This window comes from Fringilla coelebs, assembly GCF_963513975.1.
Source record: "Fringilla coelebs genome assembly, chromosome: 20".
Taxonomy (NCBI): Eukaryota; Metazoa; Chordata; class Aves; order Passeriformes; family Fringillidae; genus Fringilla; species Fringilla coelebs.
In genome coordinates this window covers 10,674,117-10,702,098 of record NC_140046.1, presented here as the reverse complement: position 1 = coordinate 10,702,098, position 27,982 = coordinate 10,674,117, and the positions used below count along the sequence as shown (strand labels likewise).

The 27,982-nt window shown below is 63.0% G+C and overlaps 1 protein-coding gene across 1 annotated transcript; it reads left to right on the top strand.

Moving 5' to 3' along the window:
• The first annotated feature begins 19 nt into the window (after nt 1-19).
• On the top strand, nt 20-27,746 carry ELN (elastin). The gene is given in 43 exon segments (XM_084218942.1): nt 20-469; nt 6,335-6,388; nt 6,828-6,854; nt 7,022-7,054; nt 9,017-9,109; nt 9,469-9,528; nt 9,632-9,697; nt 9,780-9,827; nt 10,811-10,882; nt 11,081-11,107; nt 11,313-11,384; nt 13,949-13,975; nt 14,390-14,455; nt 14,717-14,761; nt 14,901-14,981; nt 15,070-15,129; nt 15,821-15,925; nt 16,009-16,050; nt 16,632-16,769; nt 16,853-16,894; nt 18,128-18,265; nt 18,349-18,390; nt 19,639-19,776; nt 19,860-19,901; nt 21,162-21,299; nt 21,383-21,424; nt 22,531-22,668; nt 22,752-22,793; nt 23,033-23,158; nt 23,240-23,296; nt 23,457-23,631; nt 23,633-23,724; nt 24,458-24,580; nt 24,773-24,826; nt 24,979-25,113; nt 25,286-25,333; nt 25,709-25,750; nt 25,967-26,005; nt 26,412-26,438; nt 26,871-26,912; nt 27,097-27,123; nt 27,216-27,266; nt 27,365-27,746. Coding segments are annotated over 43 exon segments (3,042 nt in total). The 5' UTR covers nt 20-390; the 3' UTR covers nt 27,412-27,746.
• The last annotated feature ends 236 nt before the right edge of the window (nt 27,747-27,982 follow it).

The following is a 27,982-nucleotide window of genomic DNA, read 5'->3' as shown; positions in this document are numbered from 1 at the left end:
TGGTCCCCATGCCGGTGGGCGCAGCCCCCCCGTCCTCTCCCACCGCCTGCCTTGGCAGCTCCCCCCGTTTCCAGTTTTTTTGGCAGAGACGCGACGGCTTGGAGAGAGCAGCGAGGAATTTAAAAAAAAAAAAAAAAAAAAAAAAAAAAAAAAAGGGGGAAAGAAAAAAAAAAACCTCCTCGAGCAGCCAGCCCAATCGGCGGGAGAGGCTCGTGTGTGTTTGGCCTTTCCTCATGACGTAGTGTCCTGTGCCTCTCCCCCCGGCTCCCTCTCCTTTTCCCCTCCCTCCTCGCCCCCCTCCCCTTCCCCTCGCATCCTTGGAAGCAACAATTAAGCAGCTCTGGGATAAAACACACAGCCCGCGGGAGCACGGGGGCATTGCTTCAAGAGATGGCAAGGCAGGCAGCTGCACCCCTCCTCCCCGGAGTCCTCCTCCTCCTCTCCATCCTCCCGGCTACTCAGCAAGGAGGTAAGGAACGGAAGGCTCCTTCCGCAGCCCGGCCAGCTTCGCTCCGGTCCTGCGGGGACCCTCCGCGGGCACCGGGCTGCGACACCCACACCCTCCGGGCCACCCCTCGCCTGCCCCGGCTGCCCAGCCCCGAGCAGGGACAGTCACCCACTTTGCCTGCCTCCCCGAGAGTGGGTGGGCAGGCCCCGGTGCCACCTCCGCCGAGGGCTCTTTGCTCCCCAAAACAGACAGGGGGTTTGTGCCATGCCCGGGTGGGACAGGATGTCACCGAGGGTGGCGACACGGGGCAGTCGGTAACGGCACCGCTGCACCAAGCACTTGTCAGGGGGAGGCTGCGAGGGTGTCCTGGTGAGAGGCTTGGGGACATGAGAGGTTTGGGGACATGAGAGGTTAGGGGGCATGAGAGATTTGGGGGCATGAGAGGCTGGGGAATATGAGAGGCTTGGAGGCACGAAAGGCTCAGGAACACGCAGGCAGGACACCAGGGGTGGCCACCAAACTCCCATGGGACTCAGAAGTGCGAGGGGCCTGGGGAGGTGTCAGCTGTCACCCCGGGTGCGATGGCAGCGGGAGCTCAGGGCGGCGGGTGGGTGGCAGCATCCCGCAGCCGCTGTGTGCGAGCGGCCGCTCAGTGTGTGGCCGTGACAGCCCCGGGGCTGCTGCAGCTGCACAGCGGCTCGACCCACCCCAAGCGCAGGCTGGGGGTGCCAGGGGGCCCGCACACCGCCCTCATCGCCCTTGTGCCACCAGCGTCGGGTCCCTGTCCCAGCGCGGTCCCAGCGCTGTGTGACACCTCAGCCCAGGCACACGCAGGTGTGGCACAGGCGGCCGGGGCGGGGAGGTGACAGCAAGCTCAGGGCTCTGTGTCCCAGCCGTGTGACACAGCCCGGCCACCGCAGCCGATGCCTGCCCTGTGACCAGCCCCTGTCTCGGCGTCAGCCTGGGGGCTGAGCTCCCACCCAGGCGGGGAGAACAGCTGAGCACAGACTCAGAGCCCCCGCAGAAGTGGCCAAACTGGGCAGAGGGCTTTGAGGAGGCGAGAGCACCACCGGGGGGGGACAGTCACTGTCGGAGAGCCGGGTGGTTGTGCCAAGGAGAGCGTGTGATGGGCAGAGCCACCATCGGCCACGGGCTCGGTGCTGGGGCTGTCATGTCGGGCTTGTTGGACAGAGAGGATTGAGGACCAGAGGAGGAGAGGGGGCAGGATACTGTGGGCAGTAGGGCTGGAGGGGCACCAGGGCAGCCACAGCCACCTGTCACCAAGAGCATAGCACTCAGCAGCTCCATCTGCCCATGCCTGCAGCTCACAGACCCCAGCCTCGGGGGCTGTGCAGGCAGTGGGACCCCAGAGCCTGGAGCTGCCTGGGAAGTCGAGCTGTTGGTGCCTAGTCCTGCTTAGGGTGCTGGATGGGATGTGCTCAGTCCCAGGCACTCTCCACCTCTGGCACTGAGAGAGATGTGGCTTGCTGGTCCAGGCTGGCTTTGCTCTGGCCCTTCAAGCCATGGCCAGCCAGGACCATCTCTGGAGGAATTTGGACCCTGGTGAGACTCTGCAGCAGTTCCCGAGCAGCTCGGGACTGTTGGCCCCGCTCCGGGTCCCGGCTCAGTCCCCAGGGGTGTTTGCTGGCTGGGGAAGCAGCTCACAGGAGAGGTGAGCTGACCTGGAGATGGTCCCAGTGCTGGTGGGACACAGGAGGCTCTCCCATGGAGGACTGAGCAGCGCCTCTGCAGCCTGGTGCCTCACCCCTGCTCCTGGCAGGCCAGCCCTTGGGCACAGAGCTGGCACAGAGGCATGGTGGCATGGTGAGGGGGGATCCCAAGGTGCTGGGGACAGTCATGGCTGTGCCCTCCAGCACCAGCTGCCAGGGTGCAGCTCCAAATCAGCCTGGCAGGAGAGGGAACCCTGAGACATCCCAGGGTTGAGGGATTCATACCCAGGCTGTCACCTCAGAGAAGTGCCTAGGGGCTGAGCTGGCAGCACTCAGGAAACCTCCAGCAGCAGGACAGGATCAGCCCCAGGGGATCTGCCCCTGCGGAGCAGAGCTGTGCTGGCACTGTGGGGATCTGCACACAGGTCACTGCAGGGGAAAGGTGCTGTGATTCCCTAAAGGTGCCAAGTGCAGCCTGTCCCAACATCTGGAGCAGGACATCCATCCCTCAGTGCTTCCATCCATCCCTCAGTGCTTCCTGTGTGGAGCACGGGGGATCCCCCAGCAGTGACACCCCGAGGAGGGACAGGATGGGCCCTGGGGAGGTCCAAGCCCTGCAAGCTCCGGGCCCACAGGGAGCAGCTCGGGTGGGTGCAGGGGGGCAGGCACTGGGTGTGGTAGCACCCAGCCTGGGGCTGTGGGGACCCTCTGAGGACACCCAGGGTCCCCAGGGTGGGGCTGGGATGGCATGTCCCCTTCCCAACCAGACGCTGGCCTGCAGGGCTTCTCGCTCCCCTCCCAGCTGGCAGGGTGCAGCTCGCCCGCCAGCGCTCGGAGATGAAAGCTGGAGCTTCAGGGGGGCTGGAGAGGAGCCAGGCCCCGGCAGCAGCCCCCCCGCTCCCCCCGAGCTGCTACCAGCGAGCTCAGCCCGGGATGCAGCACAGCTTCAAAGTCGCTTGGAGACTGAATGTTTCCATAACTTTCTCCCAAGAAAAAGAAAACAGCGGAATGAGGGAAGAGGGGAAATGTTGGTGGTTTTGCACTGAGGCTCCTCCGGGTGCCCGTAGGCAGAAAGGGGTGAGGTATCAGGGTGTCCTGTGCTGGCCTTGGTCTCAAAACCTATGGAATAGAGAAATCCTCTGCATTTCTGGCTTGTGAAGGGAGCTGCAAGCATTGGTGCAGATAGAAATGGTGCAGCCGATCCAAAAGGGATCGGAAGCAGCTCTGGCAGTGGAACAGCGTGGATATCCACACCTGTGGATGGAGCTGGGGGGAAAACGTCTCATTCTCATAAACGAGGAGACTCCACACCAGATCCTGAGCACCTCCATGGCTCACACCCTGACAGAGCTGGGGCTGCACGAGTGGCTGCGAATTCTCTGGCCCCTGGATTGAGAAGCCGTCCCTGGGGTGGGACGCAGGCTCACAGCCAGCCCAGCCCTGGAGACAGGCTGGGAGCCCAGGAAAATCCCCTTCCCAGGGTCCTGGCAGGCTCAGAGCAGAGGCAGCGCAGAGCTCCTTCAGCGCTGGGAAGCTGCTGACTCAGTCTCCCCTTCCCTGATGTGCCAAGGGAATGAGTGGAGAGGACAAATGGAAGCACACAGACCCCAGACTGGGCTGGGGGCTGCTGGCCCTGAAGCTGGGCAAGGACAGAGATGGCCAGAGAGTAATGGCCAGAGCCCAACGTGGTCACGGTGTCACCACTGTGTGGGCTGTCACCAACACCTGTGCTCAGTGGTGCTGCCAGGGGGAGGGACTGGACATGCTGGGGGGATCTGGAGAGACCCCCCCCGGCAGTGCCTGCACCAGGAAACAGCCCCAAGCTGGGCTCTGGGGGAGCAGCTTGTGAAGGGCATCCAGGGGAGTGCAGGTCTGGCCGTGCCTGGCAGCAGAGTTGGTCAGGAAGAGCTCCTGAGGGAAAGGTTTGTCCCCCCAAAGCCGCATGGCACCACTACCCCGCCACCCATCCCACTGCCTCTGGGCCACCTCATCTCCTGCCAGGCCTCGCTGACCTCCTGATCCGGGCAGGAGCAGCAGAGAGACCAGCACAGCCTCTGCAACCCTCCCAAATGTGTCCAGGCACAGAGCCCTCTCTGGGATGGTCCCTGGGAAGGTTGCAGTGACAGCATCAGCACAGTGGCACCCTCCTGGCAGGGCCCTCGGTGCCCCAGGAGGGTGGAGATGATGATAAAGGGATGAGTTTGGCAGCTGTGGCTGTAGGCAGGTGACACCTGGACATTTCTGTGGTCCCCACACTGCAGGGATGCTGTGAGAAATCCTTGTCTCAGCTTCTTTGGGAGTCTCCAGCGCTGTCACAGGGTGACAGAGGGGTGGGGAGGGTCAGTCCGAGTCCCCCATTGTCACCCCAGCACCAGGGACCTTGCCTGGTTTTGGGGGGCTGAGGCTGGGGAGTATGATGGGGGCTGAGCAGCCCCTCCCGGGGGGGGACAGTCCCTGGCTGTGCCACGGGGTCCCTGGCTGTGCCCGGCACCGGCTCCCAGCGGCAGCCGGGCTGGGAGGGAGAACTGGTGCTGAGCAGACGCTTGGAGTTTGTTGGGAAACGAGGCAGGAGCTGGAGTTGTGTTTCTCCAGGCTGGGGGGGGGGCGGTGTGGGCGGGGAATGTGTCGGGAAAAGGAGCCGTTCCGTCCCCCCCGGCCGGGAAAAGGAGCTGCTCCGGAACCCCCGGGCCGGGGCCGGGCCGTGCCAGAGCGCTGAGCGCGCATCCCCTCCTGTCCCAGGGACACGGGCGGAACCTCGGGAGGGGATAAAGAGGGGCACAGGCCTGGGGCTGTGTGATGGGTCCTGGCACGGCTGCTCCCCCTGCTTGCTGCATCCCCAGGGATGTCCTGTCCCAACATCTCCTGAGCGCGCACAGCCCCACACCCCTGTCACACACGGGGGTGTCCTGCCACCCCGGTGCACCCCTGGGGGGACTGGGCATCTCTGCCAGGTGCCCAGGGTGGAAAGGACACGTGAGCAGGGCCCAGGGGACACCCTCATCCCTGCCACTGGTGGGGCACAGTGTGGGGGACGCCCCCAGCGTTTGCCCCACATCTGCCATGGAGATGTGCAGCACAATGTGCTGTGGTGTGCCAGCCCTGCCAGCTGCCCGTCCCCCTTGGGCACTGGCACTGCCCTGCCCAGCCCCTGGGCATTGCCCAGCCCGTGGTGGTGCTGCCAGGGCTGTACCCACCTCCCAGGCATAGGGAGGCCACTGCAGGTCCTCAGGTCCCAGCCAGGCCCCCAGGGTCTCCAGTGCCTGTGCCCCCTGAAGTCCATCCCCTGTGGCAGCGCAGGCACCAGGGCTGGCTGCAGCTCCCCATGGGGACTGTGGCCACGACAGCTCCTCCACACCCTCCTGGCAGCCCCCCTGCCCTGCTCTGTCCTGCAAACCCCACCACACCCCCTCTCCCACTGCCACAAGAGGAGCTTCCCTCTGCACTGCAGCCCCCCTGTGTCCCCAGCCCACCGGCAAGTCCCCAGGCCCTGGTGGAGCTGAGGGCCAGCCAGGGGGGCAGCCTGGTGGCCTGCAGCAGACATGTGGCACTGCCAGCATACAAAACAGCCAAAAAACCTTCTTGTGGCCTCTGAGCATGAGCTGAGATGCCCTGGGAAGTGTTGGGACCTGGGTGGTGACCTTAGTGTCACACAGACAGGCAGAGGGACACAGAGGGGTTCCATGGATCTCAGCAGTGTCCCCCCAGTCTGTCACCTCAGTGCCACTGCCCTGAGCTGGCTCTTCCCATTGGCACCTCGGCAGACAGGACACGCCCAAGGATCCTTGGGGCAGCCCCAGAGGATGCTCAGGTGTGGCTGGGCCCATCAGGGACTGTGGGGATGGACTGGGACAGCCTCAGGTCCCTGGCCGTGCCCAGAGCCACCCCCCAGGGCCACGTGAGGCTGCAGGGGATGGAGACAGCCCTGGCTGTGGGATGGGGCAGGAGCTGGGAAGCAGAGCTGGACAGCAGCCAGCCCTGTGTCCCTCCCTCCCTCCTTCCCATGCAGGCCAGCTCCAGCTGACACTTGAGTCCCAGCGGGGGCACCTCCCAGCCACTGTCACCCCGGGCAAACAGGGATGCAGGGAGAGGCAGGGCCCTGCCCTCCAGCTCCACATCCCAACTCCTCCGCAGGGAGCAGCAGGGGAACCAGGAGGAGCCCCCTGCCTCCCTGCCTGGACCTCTGGGGGATTTTACCAAGGGTCTCTTTCTCTTGCAGGGGTTCCTGGTGCTATCCCGGGGGGAGGAGTCCCAGGAGGAGGCTTTTTCCCAGGTAAGGGGGCCCAGGCACCACTGGGAGGGGGCATCTGCAAGGATGGTCAGGTGCCTGGGGGGTCCCTGAATGCCTTTGAGACACCATGGAAGGCTGGGGACCTGCCGGCCAGGATCAGGTGACATGGGGACATCTTGTCTGGCTGCTCAGCATGGACTCAGCATCAGCCCCACGGTGTGGGGACACGACTGGCTGGCAGTGCCAGGTATACCCTGGGGCCCTTGCCCAGGGCTGGCACCTACACCCTGCCCAGCCCTGGCCACAGGAGGTGCTCAGAGGTCACAGCCTGTCCCCAGATCTTCAGCCAAAATCCTGGGGACGTGCCAGGGGGGATGGCCCATCCCATGACACCTGTGTGACCCTCCCCAGGGACCCTCGGGAGCCTGGCTGGGTGCTGGGTGCTCCCAGGGCAGTGCTCAGACTGTGCCCTTGCTCACAGGTGCTGGAGTTGGAGGTTTGGGAGCAGGTGAGTGCTGGCAGCCCCTGACAGGCTGTGCTGGGCTGGGAGAGGGACAGGCTGCCCAGTAGATGGGCAGGGGGTCTGCCAGGAGGCTGGCCCTGTCCCACATGTGCCCTGCCCGGGCATGCTCGGAGGGAGCTCTGACCCCTCTCCCTCCGCTCGCTCTCCCCTAGGACTCGGGGCTGCAGGAAAACCTCCCAAACCAGGTAAGAAGCCTTTCCCTGGCTCTCACCACCTCCAGGCCAGTGGCTGGGACATTTCTCGACCACTGCTGCCCTCATGCTGCTTCCCCATGCCCAAGGCACACCCTGCCACACTAATCCTGCCACAGCCTCTGGGAGCCTCCTTCCCACACCCTGCTTCGGCGCTGCCCTCTGCCCCCAGCCCCCCAAACCACCCTTGGGGGGTGCTTGCTGCCTCTAAAGCTGTGCCAGAGCTGCGGGAGGAGAGGCAAAGCGGGAGCCAGTGTCCTGGTGGGAAGCTGGCAGTGCCTCCACCTGCCTGCCATCGGGGCTAAGCAGCTTTTGCAGAGGCTCCTGCAGCCCATGCTGGGCTTTGCCTGGCTTAGGAATGCTGGGGAGAGGGGACATCACCAGGAGAGAGGGGAGATGCTGGCAGGAAGATGTGCAGCTGAAAGGCACTGAGCCTGGGGCAGCAGGGACTGAACATGCAGCATCTGGGGCCAAGGGAAATCATGGAATCATAGAAGGGCCTGAGTTGAAAGGGACCTTAAAGCCCATCTCAACCCACCCCCTGCCATGGCAGGGACACCTCCCACTGTCCCAGGCTGCTCCCAGCCCTGTCCAGCCTGGCCTTGGGCACTGCCAGGGATCCAGGGGCACCCTGTGCCAGGGCCTGCTCACCTCCAGAGCAGAGAATTTCCTCCTAACATTGAATCTAAATCTCTCCTCTTCTGGTTCAAACCACTCCCCCTTGTCCTGGCACTCTCTGCCCATGCCTTGATCCCCATGGAGAGATGCTGCTTCAGGCAGACCCTGGGTCCCCCCATGCCCACCCAGGGTCCCTGCTGTGCCCAGGGCAGGGCACCCCACGCCCCCAGCCCCCCGAGTGGGCCCAGCTGCGCAGTGGGAGCTGCAGCCCGAGCTGGGGGCTGACAGCCTCCGTTTGCTCAGATTTCAGCTCGTGGAAAGAAAAACAAGGCCCTTTATTTCGGCGTAATTAAAACCAAACGCGGGGCGGCTGCGAGGCCCAGCCGAGCGGTGTCCGCGCCCGGAGCCAGCGGCTCCGGAATTTGCGCCTGGAGGGAGCGAGGGCTGATGAGCCCCAGATGTTGGAAGGCAGCGCTGGCCCGAGACCCAGGGACTCATTCCTCAGCCATAAACATTTTGGTTCTGTCCCCTTGTGGCCCAGCAGGATGGGGGGTGGCTGAGGCAGAGGGACGGGATGGAGGACCCAAGTGCTGGCGAGGACATTTGTCCCCCGTACCTGTGCCTGTCCCTCGGCTGCTCTCCCATCCCCACGGTGCCACAGGGACTCCTCTGTCCCTGGCCTGGCCACCCCCCACCTCACCCCGCTTCTCTTCCTAGGGGTCGGAGGACTTGGGGGGGTCGGAGGACTTGGGGGACTCGGCCCCCTTGGCCTGCAGCCAGGTGAGCACAGACTACTGTCCCCTCCTGCTCCGGGCCATCCCTGGGGTGATGTCCCCAGAGACCCACCTTGGGGACAGTGCATCCCTTGTCCCCATCTCCACAGCTCTCCTGAGCGTGCTGGGTGGGTCCCATCTGGGCTGGGTGCCCTTCCCAGACCTGAGGGACCACAGGCACCCAACAGGCAGCCCTGAGGGCCCCCAGCACGATGACATCAAGCACAGTTGGGTGACTCTGCAGGAGAGGAGGCACCTGGGGTCCCTGCAGGGCCGGCAGCAGAGGGATAGTGCCTGCAGGGGGTCAGTCAGGGCCTCCAGGGGTGTCAGCACCCACTGCAAGGGGGTCAGGTGTGTGTGCCAGGTGGGATGTGGATGGGAGCGTGAATTTGGGGCTTGCAGGACAGGGCAGTGCCTGCTAATGCCACCTTGCCCAGCCTAATGCCAGCCCTGGCACTGCCACGCAGCCCCCATGGCTCACCAGCCCCTGTGCCCACTGCGAGGGCAGGACACCCTCTCTGCAGCTGTTTTTTAGGGGTGCTGATGCTGGCTGTTCTCCCCACAGGTGCTGCAGGTCTGTTCCCCGGAGCTGCCTTCCCCGGGGGGGTGTTCCCAGGAGCTGCCTCGGCTGCGGCGCTCAAGGCTGCTGCAAAAGCTGGTGAGTGCTGGGGGGGTCTAGGCAAGGTGGCCCTGGGGCTCAGGCAGCCCCCAGGGGTGTCCCCTGGGCATCTGGGCCAGGACAGATTTCCCCTGGAGCCGGGGCTGCAGGCAGGAGCTGATGCTCTCACTGGGCTCCCCAGTGACTCAGAGGATCCCGGGGCAGGGAATTGGCCCAACCTGAGCCCCCGGGGGCACAGACCACAGAACTGCCCGGTCCTTGTGCCCAGTATGGGGGACCCAGCCCTGGGACTGCCTCAGGGTGTCCCCTTCCCCCCCCCAAGGGCCATCCTGAGCTCATCCCTTCTCTGGCACCGTTCCAGCCAGCCGCAGGTACACCCCTCTTCCCAATGCCCCCAGGTGCTGGCATTGGAGGCGTGGGTGGAATTGGTGGTCCTGGTGGCCTCGGGGTCTCCACAGGTAGGAAATACCCCTCGCTCCCAGCAGAGCCGAGCCTGGGGCAGAGCTGTCCCCGGGGTGGGCAGGAGCCGGGCTGGGGCTCAGGGCTCTCTGCTGCCCGCAGGTGCCGTGGTACCGGGCGCGGTGCAGCCCGGCCTTGGCGCGGCAGGGAAACCCCCTAAAATACCAGGTAGGTGACGGCCCCGGCGTCGGGGCCGGGGCGGGGAGCGATTCTATCTGGCCCCTCATCCCTGAATTTCTTTTGCCTGCAGGTGCTGGGATTCCTGGAGCTTTTCCGGGCGGCGTGCTCCCCGGCGCAGGTGAGCTGGGGGTGCCCACCCCACCGTCAGCACCCCAACTCTGAGGGCGTCCCCACCCTGCCAGCAGCACCCCAACTCTGAGGGCATCCCCACCCTGCCAGCAGCACCCCAACTCTGAGTGCATCCCCACCCTGCCAGCAGCACCCCAACTCTGAGGGCGTCCCCTGCCAGTGCCAGCACCCCCATGAGGAGAGCGCCCTGCCCTGCTGCCCACCTGCGTCCTGCTGCTCCCCACAGCTTCCAAACCCCCTGGCTGAGGCTACAGTGACATTTCCACCGTGCCAAAGGCATGAGGGGACCCGGCACCTCCATCCCGTGCCAAGCTTGGCGGGAGCAGACAGCACCAGCGCTGGGAGAGGAGCTGGCACAGCCACCAGGGCTGGCGCAAGGGAAGGAGGGGGAGGTGGCGGGAGAGAGGAATTCCTCAGTGCAAAGTAATTTGGGGGAGGAGAACTTGTGAAAACAAGATGTTTCGACACTGTCCGAAGTGTGTTGATGGTCAGGAATGTCTTTTCCCTGTCTGAAAATGCTCAAGTTATAATGAAAGACATTTGTAAGAGGGGAAAAAGAACCCCAAACCAAAAGGAAACTCAAACCCCAAAAATCCAACCCAAACGATTCCAAGGCCACAAGACTGCTGCCCTGGAGGGCTCAAGAGCCGTGTCTGGCCCTAGGCCACCGAGCATCAGCAGGGCAGAGAGCTCTGCCCAGGCCTGGCTGGGGCTTTGCTGTCACCAGTGGGACCCCTCTTGAGTGCAGTGTTCCCTGCAGGCCCCCCAGTCAGTTCCACGGGCAGCTCCAGGCCTGGAGCAAACCCCTCCTGGCAGCTGGAGGTGCAGGCAGCTGGCACAGGGTGGTGCCAGCAAGACTCCAAGGACGATGGTGCCATGGGTGACAGGGATTTGGAGGGTGGCTGTGAGGGTCTTGGGTACCAGTAACATCCCCAGTGAGGCCCCAGCTCACCCCTCTGATCTCTGCTCCAGGTGTTCGCTTCCCTGGCGTGGGAGTGCTGCCCGGAGTGCCCACTGGAGCTGGAGTCAAGCCTAAAGCCCCAGGTAGGTCCCTTCATCCCCTTTGAACACTGGGGTTGGTTCAGGGCTGGCTCCAGCTTGGCACCCCAGCCCAGCCTTTGGGATCACAGCCCTACAGGGCACTTGGCAGTGAAGCTAACCTACGGCTGAATTCATTCAGGTTACTTTGGGCCTCCAGGAGCAGCCCAGGGCTCATACAGGTGTCTTTGTGTTTCCTTTCAGGAGCTGGAGCCTTTGGAGGAATTCCTGGTGAGTGTCCCATCTCTCTTGCCTGTCCTTCTCTTCCTTCCCAAGCCTCTTCCTCACAGCCATGGTCTCCCCACACTTGAAGATGCCTCAGGGCTTCCCAAGCCACCCACTCTCCTCTGCCAGGTGCCCTGGGGCACCCCCTCCCTCCGGGACTGGTGGCAGCTGTGGCGCGGGCTCCAGGTGAGCGTCTGCTGTTGGTTTGCAGGACTGGGAGGTTTTGGAGGTCAGCAGCCCGGTGTCCCTCTGGGTTATCCCATCAAAGCTCCTAAACTCCCAGGTAAGCTCCACAGCCAGCAGAGTGGCTTCACCATGGGTGAAGGATGCCCAGCAGACAGGAGAAGGACCCGCCGTTCCCTGGGGCTGAGGCACGGTGCCCGCAGGTTCCCCAGAGCTTGCAGTGCCTGTGCTGGGACAGCAGGACAGAGCCCAGGGCTCTGCTGTGCCCTGCCTGTGACACCCCACGGGCAGCTCCTGGGGTGATGCCTGAGCATTGCCCCCGCTCGTGTGGACAGTGCTGTGCCTCCCTGCGGCTGCTGTAAGGTAGGAAGGGTCATGTTCTGGGGACACGCCCTGGGCCAGGCCACCCTGGCATGTCCCTGCCAGCTCCTGCTGGCACAAGGCATGGCCCTTGCAGGGACAGTCTGGTTTCTGTGGCTCCTGGGGCTGCGCTTGGCATTCACCTGGGCCAGGTGTCCTGACTCAAGGAGCTGTAGCTGAGGCCCCCTCGGGGCTCCAGGCAGATCTCTGTCCCCACTGCCCACCTGGACAGGGCTCACCCCAGCTCAGGTCAGCCTGGGGGAGCTCAGCACCCCATTCCCAGCCCAAGCTGCTCTGGGTACCTTCCCCTCCCAGCCCTGTGCCAGCTGCCAGCTCTGCCTGTCCCCAGGCAGCCGTGCCCATGGAGGGACAGTGGCAGGTCCTGTGCCCTCCAGGGGCCATGCTGCCACCTGACTGCTCCCCAGTGCATCCCAAGGAGGAGGGCAGCCCCATCCAGGCAGGGCCCCCATCCCTGGATGCATCCAAAGAAGTTGCTGGAGGCAGGAGAGCCTCAGTGAGAGTAGCCCACCCCAGGCAGCACATCCCAGCCCAGCTCCAGCCCCAGCAGCTCTGCTGGCCTCCCCCCAGCAGGGCTCATGGCCACAAGCAGCAGCAGGGATCCTGGCCCACTCCTGTTTCCTGCACTGGAGCAGAGTTATGATCCTTAAGGAGACTCGGCCTGCTGCCAACAGACCCTGTCTAGGTCCCAGCCTCAGGATAGGGACCAGGACCGTGTGGGTGTCTCCAGACCTTCCTGGGGTGCTGGGGAATGACAGTTTGTCACCTCTGAGGGCTTGGGGCTGGCAGTGCAAGGACAGACCGTGCTGCTGGCTGTGGAGGCTCTTGCCTTGATGCTGTGGGTGGATCTGGGGCTGCCAAACATGGGCTGTCCCCTGCACTGTCCCCACTGCAGTAGGCCCAGGTTGAGAGGGGAAGAGGGACAATGGGACAAACCACATTTTCAGTGGAAAATCATCTCTTTAGATGACTTGCTCCTGGGCTGTCCCACTCAGGAGGTGGCCCTGTGGTCACTCACCTCACTGGAGGCTCAGTCTGAAGCTGTGGCTGAGGTCAGGGTCTCATTGATGCCGCAGGGATGGGGACCACTCCCTGGTGTCCAGCTGTGTTTGGGTCACATTGGTTTGTGCAGAGCCCCAGTGCATGCAGGGCTTGAGCCCGCTGGCAGCGCTGGTGACATTCCCATGGACACGGCCCCAGGGCAGGGGCTGCCTTCCCATCCAGCTGGGGGTGGTGGGGAGCTGGACTTGGACCTGGCCAAACCCTTGGAGACTCAAGGCTTGGACTTCTGGCCCTTGGAGTCACCTCTATGTATGTCACCCCTTTCCCAGCTTAAGGGTGAGCAAGGTGCTGGTAAGGTGCCCCTGGATGGGCAAGGGTGGCCCTCAAGGTGGGGGACACCTGGCACAGCTCACTGCGAGGCTCTGCCTACCAGCACCACTGTGCTGATGTGGGATACCATGGGACTGCCTCTCAGGATGGAGGGAAATCTGGTCCCCACATGCTGGCTGCTGGGAGGGGATGGAGTCCAGCGCTCAAGGAGATGCTGTGCCATGAGTAATTCCATCCTGGCTGCAGGCAGCCACATCCCTGCCCACGGCCCCCTTGCTGGAGGCACCCCCACCCTGTGCAGCTCGAGGTGTCCCTCCCAGGAATGTGGCAGCTCATGGCCTCGGGCTGCTGCCAGCAGCGATGGGAGCTGGGAACTGCTGGCTGCCAAGCCCACGGTCCCTGGCTGAGTCAGGGGCATCCCCGCCACTCTGAGTGCTGGGTTCCGGCTCTTTCGCAAGGAGACATTTCCCTGGCCATGATGTCCCAGCTCATAATCCCTCCCCATCCCTTCACACCGACCTCCTAACAAGGTCACGTTTCAGCCGAGGCTCCCAAGCCCTGATTCCAATTAAAGCTTTTCCTTCGGAGCTGGCCGGGGTGCAGCCAGCTGGGTACAGCTCTGGCCGCGGGGCTCCCACGGGACCCCTCGCTGCAGTGGGGTCATGGGAGGCTCCTGCACAACAGCTTCAGGCGCCACAGCCCTCGGCCTGGGCTCCAAGGGGGTGGCTCTTTCAGTCACTGCTTCCAAGGTGAGGGAGAACTGCATCTCCCAGCCCAGCTCCAGCACGGGGGTTTGTATCCTGGAAGATTCACTGTCACAAATGGACGGAGCCCCTGGGCCGGTGCTGCAGGGCCCTGCCAGAGCAGGGCCACGCTGTGGGGCAGAGGGGACAGGGACAGCAGCAGCCAGGTGCTAACCCCCCCTTCTCTTCTCTCCTCTCCTCTCATCCCCAGGTGGCTATGGACTGCCCTACACCAATGGTAAGCTGCCCCCATGGTGAGTGCTTGTGTCCTCATGGCTCCACCGACCTCGTGGTTGCCACCGTGACCTTGTGGCCACCGACCCTCAGGGTGGTGTGAGGGATATCCTGCTCCCAGGGTGAGGGGGTCCACTGGGGACCTAATGCCTTGCCCATGGTGGCTGTGGACCAGCCTGGCAACTCTCCTCTCCTGGCATTCCTGGGAGCTGTTAATCCATAGGATATGTCCTGAGCCACTCCAGCTTCAGGCAGGGATGTTTGAACTGGGATCTCAGGCGGGGAGGAGCTGGCTTTGGCATCCCCTCACATGCTCTGGTACCAGGGGCGGGAGATCCACGGGGGCTGCTCCATCTGTCTTGCTGTCCTTCCCCTGGCTGGTGCCTGACGTGGCTCTGCCGCTGTGTTGTGATTGCAGGCCTCAGGCCCGGCGGGATAGGAGCCGGCCTCCTGGCAGGAAAGGCAGGATACCCCACCGGGACAGGTACACTCGACCCCGCAGCCCCAGGGTGGGGAGTGGCACGGGGAGCACACACCCTGTCCCCTTGCTGTCCCTGGACGGGTGTTGGGCACTGCCCGGCTGTCTGCAGACCGCAGGGACAGCCCGGATGGGAGAGCATCTCCCACAGGACAGGGGGACGGATGCTGGCAGGAGTGCCCGGTCCCCAGGGTCCCTGTGGGTGGGGGAGCTGAGGTGGGAGTGGTCCCAGGACCTCGGTGGCTCAGTGCCCGTGTCCCTCTGCAGGGGTCGGAGCACAGGCGGCAGCAGCGAAGGCAGCAGCGAAACTTGGTGAGTCTCCCTCTGCAGCACAAACACCACTCATGTCCCCAGCAGGGAGCTGCTCCCTGTCCCCCCTCCCTCCCTCCCAGCCCCGGGGATGCTGGCCGTGTCCCTGTATCCCCGCTGACCACGCTGTCCCCCGCGACAGGAGCCGGTGTCTTGCCCGGCGTTGGCGGCATCCCAGGAGTTGCACCCGGTGTCGGCATCGGCGGTGTCCCAGGAGTTGGAGGTGAGACGATGAGAGGGCTCTGTCCTGGGGCTCGGGGAGGGTCTCCTTCCCTTCTCCCACATCCCTGACTCTCCCGCTGTCCCGGCAGTCGGAGGACCAGCAGCAGCAGCGGCGGCAGCGAAGGCAGCGGCAAAGGCGGGAGCTTTCGGTGAGTTCCTGCTGCCCCGGACAGATCTCGGGACAGGGAAGAGCCGTGCATCGATGCCAGGGGCTGTGCAGCTCCGCAGCTCCCCGGCAGCCCCTGTCCCATTCTATGGGGTGCTCTCCCTGCCCGCGTCCTGGCTCCAGCAGCTTTTCCAGCAGTGATGAAGGGCTGAGGGCCTCTCGGGATGCAGCAGCCTGGCAGGGGGCAGAGCATGCCCATCACACGCGGTCTCTCCACGAGATGTGGGTTTGCTCTGCCAGGTGCCAGCGGGGTGGCCGGGACTCCATGTCTGTGCCAAGCTGTCCTTCCCTAGTGAGGGATGCTCCTGGTGACGCAGATCTCCACTGCTACCTGTCTGGCTGCTCCCTGGGAGAAAAGTGAGGAGCAAATCACACATTGGAGCATTTAGGGAAAATGTGCCAGCCAGCCCTAGGCAGCTGGGATGTATCGCCACAGCCTTGGGGGATGCTGGGAGCCCCCAGCATCCTGAGTGGCCAGGCCCCTGATGGGTGTAGGGAGCTGGGAATCAAATTCCCAAGAAGATCCCAGGTACCCTGAGGACCTGCTTTAGGATGAGTGAGAAGCCCACCACAAAGCTGGTGCCCAAGAGACTATTCTGACCCTGGGTCAGACCAAGTCCTCACTGTGGCAGTGGGTTGTTTGTGGAGGGTCTGACTATTCTGCTTCCCTCCAGGTCCAGGGGCAGTGCCCGGAGTCGGAGGTGTCCCTGGCTTGGTGCCCGGTGTCGGAGGTGTCCCCGGGGCGGTGCCCGGAGTCGGAGGTGTCCCCGGGGTGGCAGGTGACTGTTCCAGGAGCCCTGTCCCCGTGGCCCGGCTCTGCAGGGCCATGGTGGCTGAGGATCTGTGTCTCTCTTGTCCCCAGGGGTGCCGTCGGCAGCAGCAGCAGCAAAGGCAGCTAAGTACGGTATGTGCCACGAGGGGCCCCAGCCCCCGGGACCCTGCCCGCCCTGCCCGCCCTGACACACGGGGGGTGCCCAGGCTCGGACTGTCCCCTGAGATCACTCCTGAGGGGAAATGGGGAATGCTCAGCCCAGCTCCTGCCTGCTATTCCTTGGGCCTGGCTCCTTCTGCAGGGCAGGACCTTCTCCCTCGCCAGGGTTTCTCCAGGTTTCCCTAGAGTCAATAATGAGCAGCAATTCATGCCCTTATATTTAACTGAATTCTTGGATTTTGTACCAAATCCATTTCCAGCAGCTGATCTGTAACAGGATCTGCTGCCCAAGGGCACAGTGTTCCTTCCATTCATGCAGAGATTCCTGGCAGAGCGGCCCTTGCCCAGGGTCAACATCCTCCAAAAATTGCCTGAGTTCAGAAGCACATACAACTGGGGATAGCAATCCCTGCCCTGCCCAACTGGGTTCTCTTCTGGAGGAGGCTGTGGATGCTCCACTCTCCAGGGCACCATGGTGACACCGAGCCATGGCAGGTGCCACCGCTGAGCTCTTGCTGCAGCCAGCTCTGATTTGTCCCCTCTTGTTCCTGCAGGCGCCGGCGTTCCCGGTGTCGGTGTGGGTGGCGTCCCCGGCCTCGTGCCCGGAGTCGGAGGTGTCCCTGGCTTGGTGCCCGGTGTCGGAGGTGTCCCCGGGGCGGTGCCCGGAGTCGGAGGTGTCCCCGGGGTGGCAGGTGACTGTTCCAGGAGCCCTGTCCCCGTGGCCCGGCTCGGCAGGGCCATGGTGGCTGAGGGTCCGTGTCTCCCTTGTCCCCAGGGGTGCCGTCGGCAGCAGCAGCAGCAAAGGCAGCTAAGTACGGTATGTGCCGCGAGGGGCCCAGCCCCCGGGACCCTGCCCACCCTGACACACGGGGGGTGCCCAGGCTCGGGCTGTCCCCTGGGATCACTCCTGAGGGGAAATGGGGAATGCTCAGCCCAGCTCCTGCCTGCTATTCCTTGGACCTGGCTCCTTCTACAGGGCAGGAACTTCTCCCTCTCCAGGGTTTCTCCAGGATGTTCTACAGAAGTGAATAATGGGGCTCCAGTTCATGGTTTTAGATTTAACTGAATTCTTGGATTTTGTACCAAATCCATTTCCAGCAGCTGATCTGTTGCAGGATCTGCTGCTTAAGGGCTCAGTGTTGCTGCCACTTGGGCTGAGATTTCCAGAAGAGGGGTCCTTCCCAGGGTTACTGTCATAAATGTGGTGGGATGGTGGGATCCATCAGGTATAACCATCCCCAAGAGGCTACACTGGGGCCAAGGGTCATGGCCAAGCAGCAGGGTAGTCTGGAGCTTGGGCCAAGGGAGGAGGCAGAACTGGCCCTGATGTTTCCCACTCCATTGGGGGTCCATGTTCTTCTCCAAAAGACAGAGCCAGAATTTACCTCACCAGGTCCCAGTACCTTCTCTTTCATTTCTACGGTGAAGCTCTGGGCATCTCCACAAGGAGCCATGTCCCAAGGCAGCTCTCCTTTTAAGGTTAAACCACTAATGCCCATATCTTCAATAATTTGTAGAAAAAATCCTTCCACATGCCCAGGGAAGGATGGGATTCAGGAATTCAGGCAGGAACTCAGCAGAGGTTGTTCTGTGCTGTGGTGACCCTGGTGTCCATGAGGGCAAAGCACTCTGACACTCGGTCCCTGCAAAAGTGACCTGGTGCTTGTCTGTGTGGCACTGACGTGTGCCAGCAGCTGCAGGCTGTCAGCTCCCCAGTCTGACCACTGCCCCCCAGACTCCTGCTTGGAGACCCAGCCACTTCTCCTCCATGGCCTGTCTGGCTGCAAGGCTTGATGTCCCTATGACAAGGAGCACCTTGGACCCTGTGAGGATGAGGGTCATTGTGGTCCCTGAGCTGGTGACTTCCAGGCCATCGCTGGCAGAGTCACGGGGCCGATCCCTGCCCTGTCCTGCCCCACTGGGATCTGTCCAGCAAGAGGCTGTGGATGCTCCACTCTCCAGGGCACCATGGTGACACTGAGCCATGGCAGGTGCCACCGCTGAGCTCTTGCTGCAGCCAGCTCTGATTTGTCCCCTCTTGTTCCCGCAGGCGCCGGCGTTCCCGGTGTCGGTGTGGGTGGCGTCCCCGGCCTCGTGCCCGGAGTCGGAGGTGTCCCTGGCTTGGTGCCCGGTGTCGGAGGTGTCCCCGGGGCGGTGCCCGGAGTCGGAGGTGTCCCCGGGGTGGCAGGTGACTGTTCCAGGAGCCCTGTCCCCGTGGCCCGGCTCTGCAGGGCCATGGTGGCTGAGGGTCTGTGTCTCCCTTGTCCCCAGGGGTGCCGTCGGCAGCAGCAGCAGCAAAGGCAGCTAAGTACGGTATGTGCCGCGAGGGGCCCAGCCCCCGGGACCCTGCCCACCCTGCCTGCCCTGACACACAGGGGGTGCCCAGGCTCGGGCTGTCCCCTGGGATCACTCCTGAGGGAAAATGGGGAATGCTCAGCCCAGCTCCTGGCTGCTGATCCTTGGACCTGGCTCCTTTTGGAGGGCAGGAACTTCTCCCTCTCCAGGGTTTCTCCCGGATGTTCTATGGAAGTGAATAATGAGCTCCAGTTCATGGTTTTAGATTTAACTGATTTCTTGGATTTTGTACCAAATCTATTTCCAGCAGCTGATCTGTTACAGGATCTGCTGCTTAAGGGCTCAGTGTTGCTGCCACTTGGGCAGAGATTTCCGGCCGAGGCGTCCTTCCCAGGGTTACTGTCATAAATGTGTTGGGATGGTGGGATCCATCAGGTATAACTATCCCCAAGGAGCTACACTGGGGGCAAGGGTCATGGCCAAGCAGCAGGGTAGTCTGGAGCCTGGGCCAACGGAGGAGGCAGAACTGGCCCTGAGGTCTCACAATCCATTGAGGGTCCATGTTCTTCACCGAAAGACAGAGCCAGAATTTACCTCACCAGGTCCCAGGACCTTCTCTTTCATTTCTACAGTGAAGCTCTGGGAATCTCCACAAGGAGCCATGTCCAATGGCAGCTCTCCTTTTAGGGTTAAACCACTGATGCCCATGTCTTCAATAATTTGTAGAAAAAATCCTTCCACATGCCCAGGGAAGGATGGGATTCAGGAATTCAGGAAGAAGTCAACAGAGGTTGCTCTGTGCTGTGGTGGCACTGCTGAGCAGGGTCCCATGAGGACAAAGCACTCTGACACTCGGTCCTTGCAAAAGTGACCTAGTGCTTGTCTGTGTGGCACTGACGTGTGCCAGCAGCTCCCGGCTGTCAGCTCCCCAGTCTGACCAGAGCCCCCCAGACACCTGCTGGGAGACCCAGCCACTGCTCCTCCATGGCCTGTCTGGCTGCAAGGCTTGATGTCCCTATCACAAGGAGCACCTTGGGCCCTGTGAGGATGAGGGTCATTGTGGTCCCTGAGCTGGTGACTTCCAGGTCATCGCTGGAAGAGTCACAGAGCCAATCCCTGCCCTGCCCTGCCCCACTGGGATCTGTCCAGCATGAGGCCGTGGATGCTCCACTCTCCGGGGCACCATGGTGACACCGAGCCATGGCAGGTGCCACCACTGAGCTCTTGCTGCAGCCAGCTCTGATTTGTCCCCTCTTGTTCCCGCAGGCGCCGGCGTTCCCGGTGTCGGCGTGGGTGGCGTCCCCGGCCTCGTGCCCGGAGTCGGAGGTGTCCCTGGCTTGGTGCCCGGTGTCGGAGGTGTCCCCGGGGCGGTGCCCGGAGTCGGAGGTGTCCCCGGGGTGGCAGGTGACTGTTCCAGGAGCCCTGTCCCCGTGGCCCGGCTCTGCAGGGCCATGGTGGCTGAGGGTCCGTGTCTCCCTTGTCCCCAGGGGTGCCGTCGGCAGCAGCAGCAGCAAAGGCAGCTAAGTACGGTATGTGCCGCGAGGGGCCCCAGCCCCCAGAACCCTGCCCGCCCTGCCCGCCCTGACACACGGGGGGTGCCCAGGCTCGGGCTGTCCCCTGGGATCACTCCTGAGGGGAAACGGGGAATGCTCAGCCCAGCTCCTGCCTGCTAATCCTTGGGCCTGGCTCCTTCTGCAGGGCAGGACCTTCTCCCTCGCCAGGGTTACTCCAGGCTGCTCTGTGGAAGTGAACAGTGAGCCTTAATCATGGCTTCAGAGTCATCTGAACTCTTGGATTTTGTGCAAAATCTGTTTTCCAGCAGCAAACCTGTGAAAAGTTCTGCTGCCCAAGGGTTCAGTGTCTCTGCCATTAGGACAGGGATTCCTGGCAAAGGGGCCCTTGCCCAGGGTCACGGTCCTCCAAACTGTGGTGGAATTGGTGGGATGGTGGGATCCATTAGCTATAACAAGCCCCAAGGAGCTCGCTGGAGATGAGGGACATTGCGAAGGAGCAGGGACACCTTGAACTTGGGCCAAGGGATGAGGCAGAACTGGCCCTGAGGTTCCATGCAGGACTGGATTCCAGGTGCTGCTCCAAAAGGCAGAGCCAGCAGTTGGTACCTGGCTGGGTCCCAGGACCTTCTCCTCCATCTTCACTGCAGAGCCTTGGGAGTCCCCAGGAGGAGCCATGGTCAATGGCAATTCTTCTTTGAGGGTTAAATCACTGATACCTCTCTTTTCCATTTCCCTTCCACACTGTAGAAAAGATTCCTCTGCATGCCCAGGGTAGGATGGGATTCAGGAATTCAGGCAGGAACTCAGCAGAGGTTGCTCTGTGCTCTGGTGACCCAGCTGTCCATGAGGACAAAGCACTCTGACACTCGGTCTCTGCAAAAGTGACCTGGTGCTTGTCTGTGTGGCACTGACGTGTGCCAGCAGCTCCTGGCTGTCAGCTCCCCAGTCTGACCAGTGCCCCCCAGACACCTGCTGGGAGACCCAGCCACTTCTCCTCCATGGCCTGTCTGGCTGCAAGGCTTGATGTCCCTATCACAAGGAGCACCTTGGGCCCTGTGAGGATGAGGATCATTGTGGTCCCTGAGCTGGTGACTTCCAGGTCATTGCTGGAAGAGTCACGGGGCCGATCCCTGCCCTGCCCTGCTGGGATCTGTCCAGCATGAGGCTGTGGATGCTCCACTCTCCGGGGCACCATGGTGACACCGAGCCATGGCAGGTGCCACCGCTGAGCTCTTGCTGCAGCCAGCTCTGATTTGTCCCCTCTTGTTCCCGCAGGCGCCGGCGTTCCCGGTGTCGGCGTGGGTGGCGTCCCCGGCCTCGTGCCCGGAGTCGGAGGTGTCCCTGGCTTGGTGCCCGGTGTCGGAGGTGTCCCCGGGGCGGTGCCCGGAGTCGGAGGTGTCCCCGGGGTGGCAGGTGACTGTTCCAGGAGCCCTGTCCCCGTGGCCCGGCTCTGCAGGACCATGGTGGCTGAGGGTCCGTGTCTCTCTTGTCCCCAGGGGTGCCGTCGGCAGCAGCAGCAGCAAAGGCAGCTAAGTACGGTATGTGCCGCGAGGGGCCCCAGCCCCCGGGACCCTGCCCGCCCTGCCCGCCCTGACACACGGGGGGTGCCCAGGCTCGGGCTGTCCCCTGGGATCACTCCTGAGGGGAAATGGGGAATGCTCAGCCCAGCTCCTGCCTGCTAATCCTTGGGCCTGGCTCCTTCTGCAGGCCAGAACCTTCTCCCTCTGCAGACTTTCTCCCAGCTGTTCTGTGGAAGCAAACAATATGCCCCAATTCATGGTTTTAGATTTAACTGATTTCTTGGATTTTGTGCCAAATCTGTTTTCCACCTGACACAAGGTCTGCTGCCCAAGCATTCAGTGCCTCTGCCGTTATGGCAGGGATTCTTGGTAGACAAACTCCTGCCTAGGGTCACTGCTCTCCCAACCTTGGTGGAATTTTGGGATCCATCAAGTGCATCTGACTGGGTCTAGCAAGACCCAGGTGTCCAGCAGCCATAACCACCCCAAGCTGAAGTTTGTGCACATGGAGAACTGGCCCTGAGGTTCCATGCAGGACTGGATTCCAGGGGCTGCTCCAAAAGGCAGAGCCAGAGTTGGTACCTGGCTGGGTCCCAGGACCTTCTCCTCCATCTTCACTGCAGAGCCCTGGGAGTCCCCAGGAGGAGCCATGGTCAATGGCAGCTCTCATTTCAGGGTTAAATCACTGATGCCCCCTCCCTTCCATTTCTATTCCTCACTTCGTAGAAAAAAATCCCTCCATGTGCCCTGGTAATGATGTGTTTCAGGAATTCAGGCAGGAACTCATTAGAGGTTGCTCTGTGCTGTGGTGGCCCTGCTGCTCAGGGTCCCAAAGCTCCTCAGTATGCTGTCTGGCTGCAAGGCTTGATGTCCCTATCACAAGGAGCACCTTGGACCCTGTGAGGATGAGGGTCACAGTGGTCCCTGAGCTGGTGACTTCCAGGCCATCACTGGCAGAGTCACGGGGCCAATCCCTGCCCTGCCCTGCCCTGCTGGGATCTGTCCTGCATAAGGCCGTAGATGCTCCACTCTCCGGGGCACCATGGTGACACCGAGCCATGGCAGGTGCCACCACTGAGCTCTTGCTGCAGCCAGCTCTGATTTGTCCCCTCTTGTTCCCGCAGGCGCCGGCGTTCCCGGTGTCGGTGTGGGTGGCGTCCCCGGCCTCGTGCCCGGAGTCGGAGGTGTCCCTGGCTTGGTGCCCGGTGTCGGAGGTGTCCCCGGGGCGGTGCCCGGAGTCGGAGGTGTCCCCGGGGTGGCAGGTGACTGTTCCAGGAGCCCTGTCCCCGTGGCCCGGCTCTGCAGGGCCATGGTGGCTGAGGGTCCGTGTCTCTCTTGTCCCCAGGGGTGCCGTCGGCAGCAGCAGCAGCAAAGGCAGCTAAGTACGGTATGTGCCGCGAGGGGCCCAGGGTCACTGCCCTGCAATACCTGGTCGGATCCTGGAATGCATCCCACTGGGTCTAGGAAGACACAGAACTGATCTCTCTCCTGCCCTGTTCGGGTCGCTCCTGGAAGAGGCTGTGGATGCTCTGCTCTCCCAGCCACAATTACGAGACAGAGCCAGAAGAGGCTCAACCTTTCAGCTGTTGCTGCAGCCAGATCTGACTTCCATCTCGCTCCCTGCAGGAGCCGGCGTTCCTGGCATCGCTGGCGTTCCTGGCGTTCCTGGTGTTCCTGGAGTTCCCGGTGTCCCTGGTATTCCTGGTGTTCCTGGCGTGCCTGGGGTTCCTGGTGCTGTTCCCGGTGTTGGAGGTGAGCAGATGGGCTGTCAGCAGCCGCTGATGGGATGCTGGCCTCAGCAGTGCCCTGACTATGTCCCTTGTGTCCCCGCAGTGGGTGGCCCGGCAGCAGCAGCCGCAGCCAAGGCTGCAGCGAAAGCAGCGGCGATTGGTGAGTCACCACTGTCACCACCGCCACCATCGGCTGTCCCAGGGAGGGAGGAGGTGTGTTGGCACACAGGAGAGGTGGGGACACCCCGGTGCCGTGGAGGTCAGTGGGATTCCTGCTGTGGAGTCTGCCCCCTTGGACACATCCCTGAACCTCTCTGCAGGAGCAGGACGCATTCCCGGTGTTGGCATTCCCGGTGTTGGCGTTCCTGGTGTTGGCGTTCCCGGAGTGGGTGTTCCCGGTGTGGGTGTGCCAGGTGTTGGTGTGCCTGGTCTGGTGCCTGGGGTTGGCGTTCCAGGTAAGATGGTGCCCAAGGGATGCTTGGATGTGCCCAGCATCGCTGGCAGGATGCATTCCTGACCCTCTCACTCCCTGTCCCCCAGGAGGTCCGGCAGCCGCTGCCAAAGCAGCCGCCAAAGCAGCCAAGTACGGTAAGCTGGGATCTCTCTGGGGTTATCCCACGTGTCCTGTCTCCTGCTCATCCCCAGCCCAGGCTGCTCCCCTGTTGGGGCTGAGGCCCAGCAGTGCCTGGGGTCCCTGGGAGTCGGGGTGAGGGGCGAGCTCCCCAAAGGGCTGAATGTGGAATTAGGTTGTGGCTGTGTCAGGGCTGCTGTCTAGAGAGCTGAGCCCCGTGGAGCGTCTGAGTTCACCATCTTCTCAAACTTCAGTCCATCCATACCCCATTCTGCCTGCCCAGCCACAAGACCACCACCTCAGAGTTCATCTGTCCCCTTCTCTGTCCATCCATCTGCACCTCCTCCACTCATCTATTCAGTCACTCCACATGCATCCACATATCCGTCCATCTATCCACATACCCATCTCACCATCCCTTCAACCATTAGTGCACCTCATCAACCCACCATTCATCCATCCCACCATCCATTCAACCACTCCCCATTCACACACATCCATCTCACCACCCCTCCGTCCATCTGGCCATCCATGTGTCCATCTCAGCATCCATTTGTTCATCCATCTCACCATCCATCCAACCATTCATCCATCCTACAATCATTTCAACCAGTCCTCATCCAGCCACATATGCATCTCTTCATCCATCCACCCACCCACTCCCCCCAGCCTGCCATGCTTTCTCATCCAACTCCTTCTACAACATTTCCTCCCGAGCTGAAGCCGCAGTCCTTCTCTTTCTCCTTGCAGGAGCAGGTGGCCTGGCTCCCGGTGTGGGTGGCCTGGCTCCTGGCGTGGGTGGCCTGGCTCCTGGCGTGGGTGGTCTGGTTCCTGGAGTAGGTGGCCTGGTTCCTGGTGTTGGAGGTGTCCCAGGTGAGGAGGAGGAAGGCAAGGGTGAGGGCAGCCTGGCTGGTGTGAGGGCAGTTCTGGGGGCGGGACAGGCTTGAGGAGAACCTCAGCCAGTGTCCTCTGGGGGACTGCAGACAAGGCCTGAGGGATGGGCTCTGCCCAGGTTTGCTGTGAGGCCTCCCCAGGGTCTGACCCCCCCTTGCTGTCTCTGCCCAGGTGTTGGAGGTCCAGCAGCAGCGGCCAAAGCAGCAGCCAAAGCGGCCAAATTTGGTGAGTCAGCCTGGGGAGCCCCTCAGACTCCCTGCCAGCCCTGGTGTGGCACTGAGCGGTGCAGGGGATGCTGGGCACAGGCACCCAGGCCTGGCACATCATCCCACATGAGCATGGGGATCACACCTGCTGCCTCACCCCTCTCTCCGCAGGTGCTGGGGTTGGAGGGGTGCCAGGGGTGGTGCCTGGCGTGGGCGGAGTGCCCGGAGTGACACCTGGTGTTGGTGGCGTGCCCGGCTTGGTGCCAGGGGTGGGAGTACCTGGAACTGGCATCCTTCCCGGGGCAGGTACGTGCTTTGTCCCGCCCTGCTTGGGGACAGTAGTGGCTGGGAATGCCAAAAGCCACCGAGCCACATGAAGGGGTGACAGGGAGGGATGCAGGTGGGATGGAGGATAGTGGCACATGAGAGCAGTATGGGGGTGACTGTCCTAACCGTGGTGTCCTCGCTCACTTTGCAGGCATCCCCCAAGTAGGGGTGCAGCCTGGTGCTAAACCTCCCAAATTCGGTACGTACCCCTGCCCCCTGCCCCAGCGCCACCTCGGACTGTCCCCGGGCACCCTTCTCCTGTGGCCATCGGGGTGCTGACCTCTCTTCCTGTCCCCTGTGTGCCCACTTTGCCCTGATGGCCCAGGCATGGGAAGTGGTGTGCTGTCACCCATGGGTGCAAAGTGCCACCTGTACCCCCTGCCCTGGACTCGCTGAGGACAGTTTTCTCCTTCATGTGTCACGCAGGGGCTGAAGCCCCTCTGGGTACTGCGAGATGGGTGCTGGGGACTCCCAGCATGGGTGCCAGGGCCACCCCCAGCAGGCTGGGCAGGGGCTGGGGGTGCTGGGGGTGCCAGGCTGTGGGGGACAGGTGTTAATGGTGTCTCTCTGGCAGGTGTTCCTGGGGTTGGAGTCCCAGGGGTTGGTGGCCTCCCAGGTAAGTGCTGGCAGGAGCTGAGCCCAGGCAGTGGGGATGTGCAGGCAGAGGGATGCTCCCCTCAAGGGGTGCAGCTGGCGGGATGCTCCCTCTGGGCACAGAGGGAGCGGGGCTGCCCGAGAAAGGATGAGCACACTTGGGAGTGGCTGAGGAGCGGGTCAGACACTGGGGACACTGTCTGTCCCTGCTGGTGCTCACCCGGGCTACTCCTTGTAGGTGGCCTTGGAGTCGGTGGGCTCGGAGTTGGTGGCCTCGGTGAGTGATGCTGGTCCCGGCGTGGGGCTCCCCAGGGCTGGGCTGCAGGGAGCAGCAGCAGCAGAGTGCTGGCAGAGCCATGAAAAGGAAAGGGAATCTGTGGGTCACTTCCGTCCCCTGCCAGTCTCACAGTACAATCCCACCCTGCACTGTCACTGTCCTCTGTCCTGTTTGTCACCTGCCCTGTTCCCAGGGGGTGATCCAAAGGGATTGCCATCGTTGAGCAGGGACTGAGGGCCCTAGCCCCAGCCTTGCTCATACCATGGGAACAGGGGATGGTACTGTATGTGTCCCCAAAGTGTGGAGATGCAGGCCCCACCTGAAGGGTCTGGGTGTGGCCCTGGGGCAGTGAGTCCAAGCAGGGCTGCACTGGTGCCCCCCTCTGACTTGGGACTCTTGTGTCCAGGAGCTGTTGGGAAACCTCCCAAGCCAGGTAAGGGACAGCCAGAGGGGCTGGAGGAGTGACTCCAGTCCCTGCCCCCATCCACATTCCCATGGCTGTGCTCACGCTCCCCACCCTCACTGGGGCTCACCCACCTGCAGGTTTTGGTGCTGGGGGGCTGCAGCCAGGTGAGTGCTACAGTTTGGGGCTGGCGTGGGAGTGTGTCCCCTCTCCTGCCACACTTGTCCCCGCTTGCTGTCCCCATGCTGCTGCCATTCCCTGCTGGGCACCCAGCTTACTGGGAGAGCACTGGGAAGCCAGAGAGGCGCCAGGGTGGGAACAGCGGCTTTTGCATCAGCTCCTGTCCCTGGAGTAAGCAAGGGATCCCAGCCAGGCTGTCCCTAGTCCACGCTAGAGTGGCACTGCTGTCACCGGCTGTCACCGGCTGTCACTGGCTGTCACTGGCTGTTGCTTTTTCCCCAGGCGTTGGAGGTCCCGGCTTCGGCGTATCACCGGTATTTCCAGGTACCACCGCCAGCTCGGCACCTGAGCACACACCCGGGGCCTGTGTCGGTGCCTGGCCAGCTCACGGGGCCACGGCCCGGGGAGGGACCCCGGGGGCTGGGCTCAGCCGGGGGGCTGGCCTGGGGGGTGTGGGGCAGAGAAATGGGGGTGCCCCGCGGTGCTGAGGGCTTTGCTCTCCTTTCAGGTGGGGTCGGCGGCCTGGGATTCGGCGGTGAGTATCCATTTACCCCGCGGGGTGTTTTGGGGTGGGGGCGCGTATCCCCGCGGGGGTCCCGCTCACCCTGCTCTGCCTTCCCGCTGCAGGGAAGCCCCCCAAGCCCTACGGAGGAGCTCTGGGTGCCCTGGGCTTTAGAGGTGAGTGCGGTCCCCCGCTCTAGGGGCCGGTCGTGCCCCCCGCGCCCGTCGCATCCCTGCGGGGCTGCAGGGAAGGCTCACCCGCATCCCCGTGGCAGGCGCGGGCTGCGCGGCAGGGAAGTACTGCGGGAGGAAGCGGAAGTAACGCTCCGTCACCGATCACCTCATGAACTTTGGTGCTACTGCATGGTCCAGAATGTAAATCCGAAGCAAAGCTGAGACACCCTCTCCTCAAAGCCCGGACCCCCCCGTCCATCCCGGGGCCGTGCCCGGCCCCACGTTCCCCGGTGGGACCTCGCGTTCCCCGGCAGCGCCCGGCCCCCCCCGCCCCTCGGTCCCGGCAGGGAGCGCGGAATAAACTGCGGGGAGCAGCCGTCCCCCTTGGTGCTATCGCTCTCTGCGGGATTTGGGGGGGCTGGGCTGTCGCGCCCCTCCCCAGCCCCAGAGCTGACCCCCGAGGGGGACACAGGATGAGGGGCACCCCACATTGGAGGAAGGGAGGGAGGGAAGGGGATGCCGGCGGCGGGGGCTGTGCGGGGAGGGATGACCCCGCCAGCCTGGCCCCCACCCCAGTCCCCGCGCTCCTCCCGGTTTGGGGGGGCGCGGGCAGGAGGGGCTCAGTCCCTTCACGTTGCTCACTTTGCTATAACTGGGTGGGACGCCCTATACAGAGGGACTCGCTTCTGACAGACTAATAAAGGACAAGTTTTTAAAGG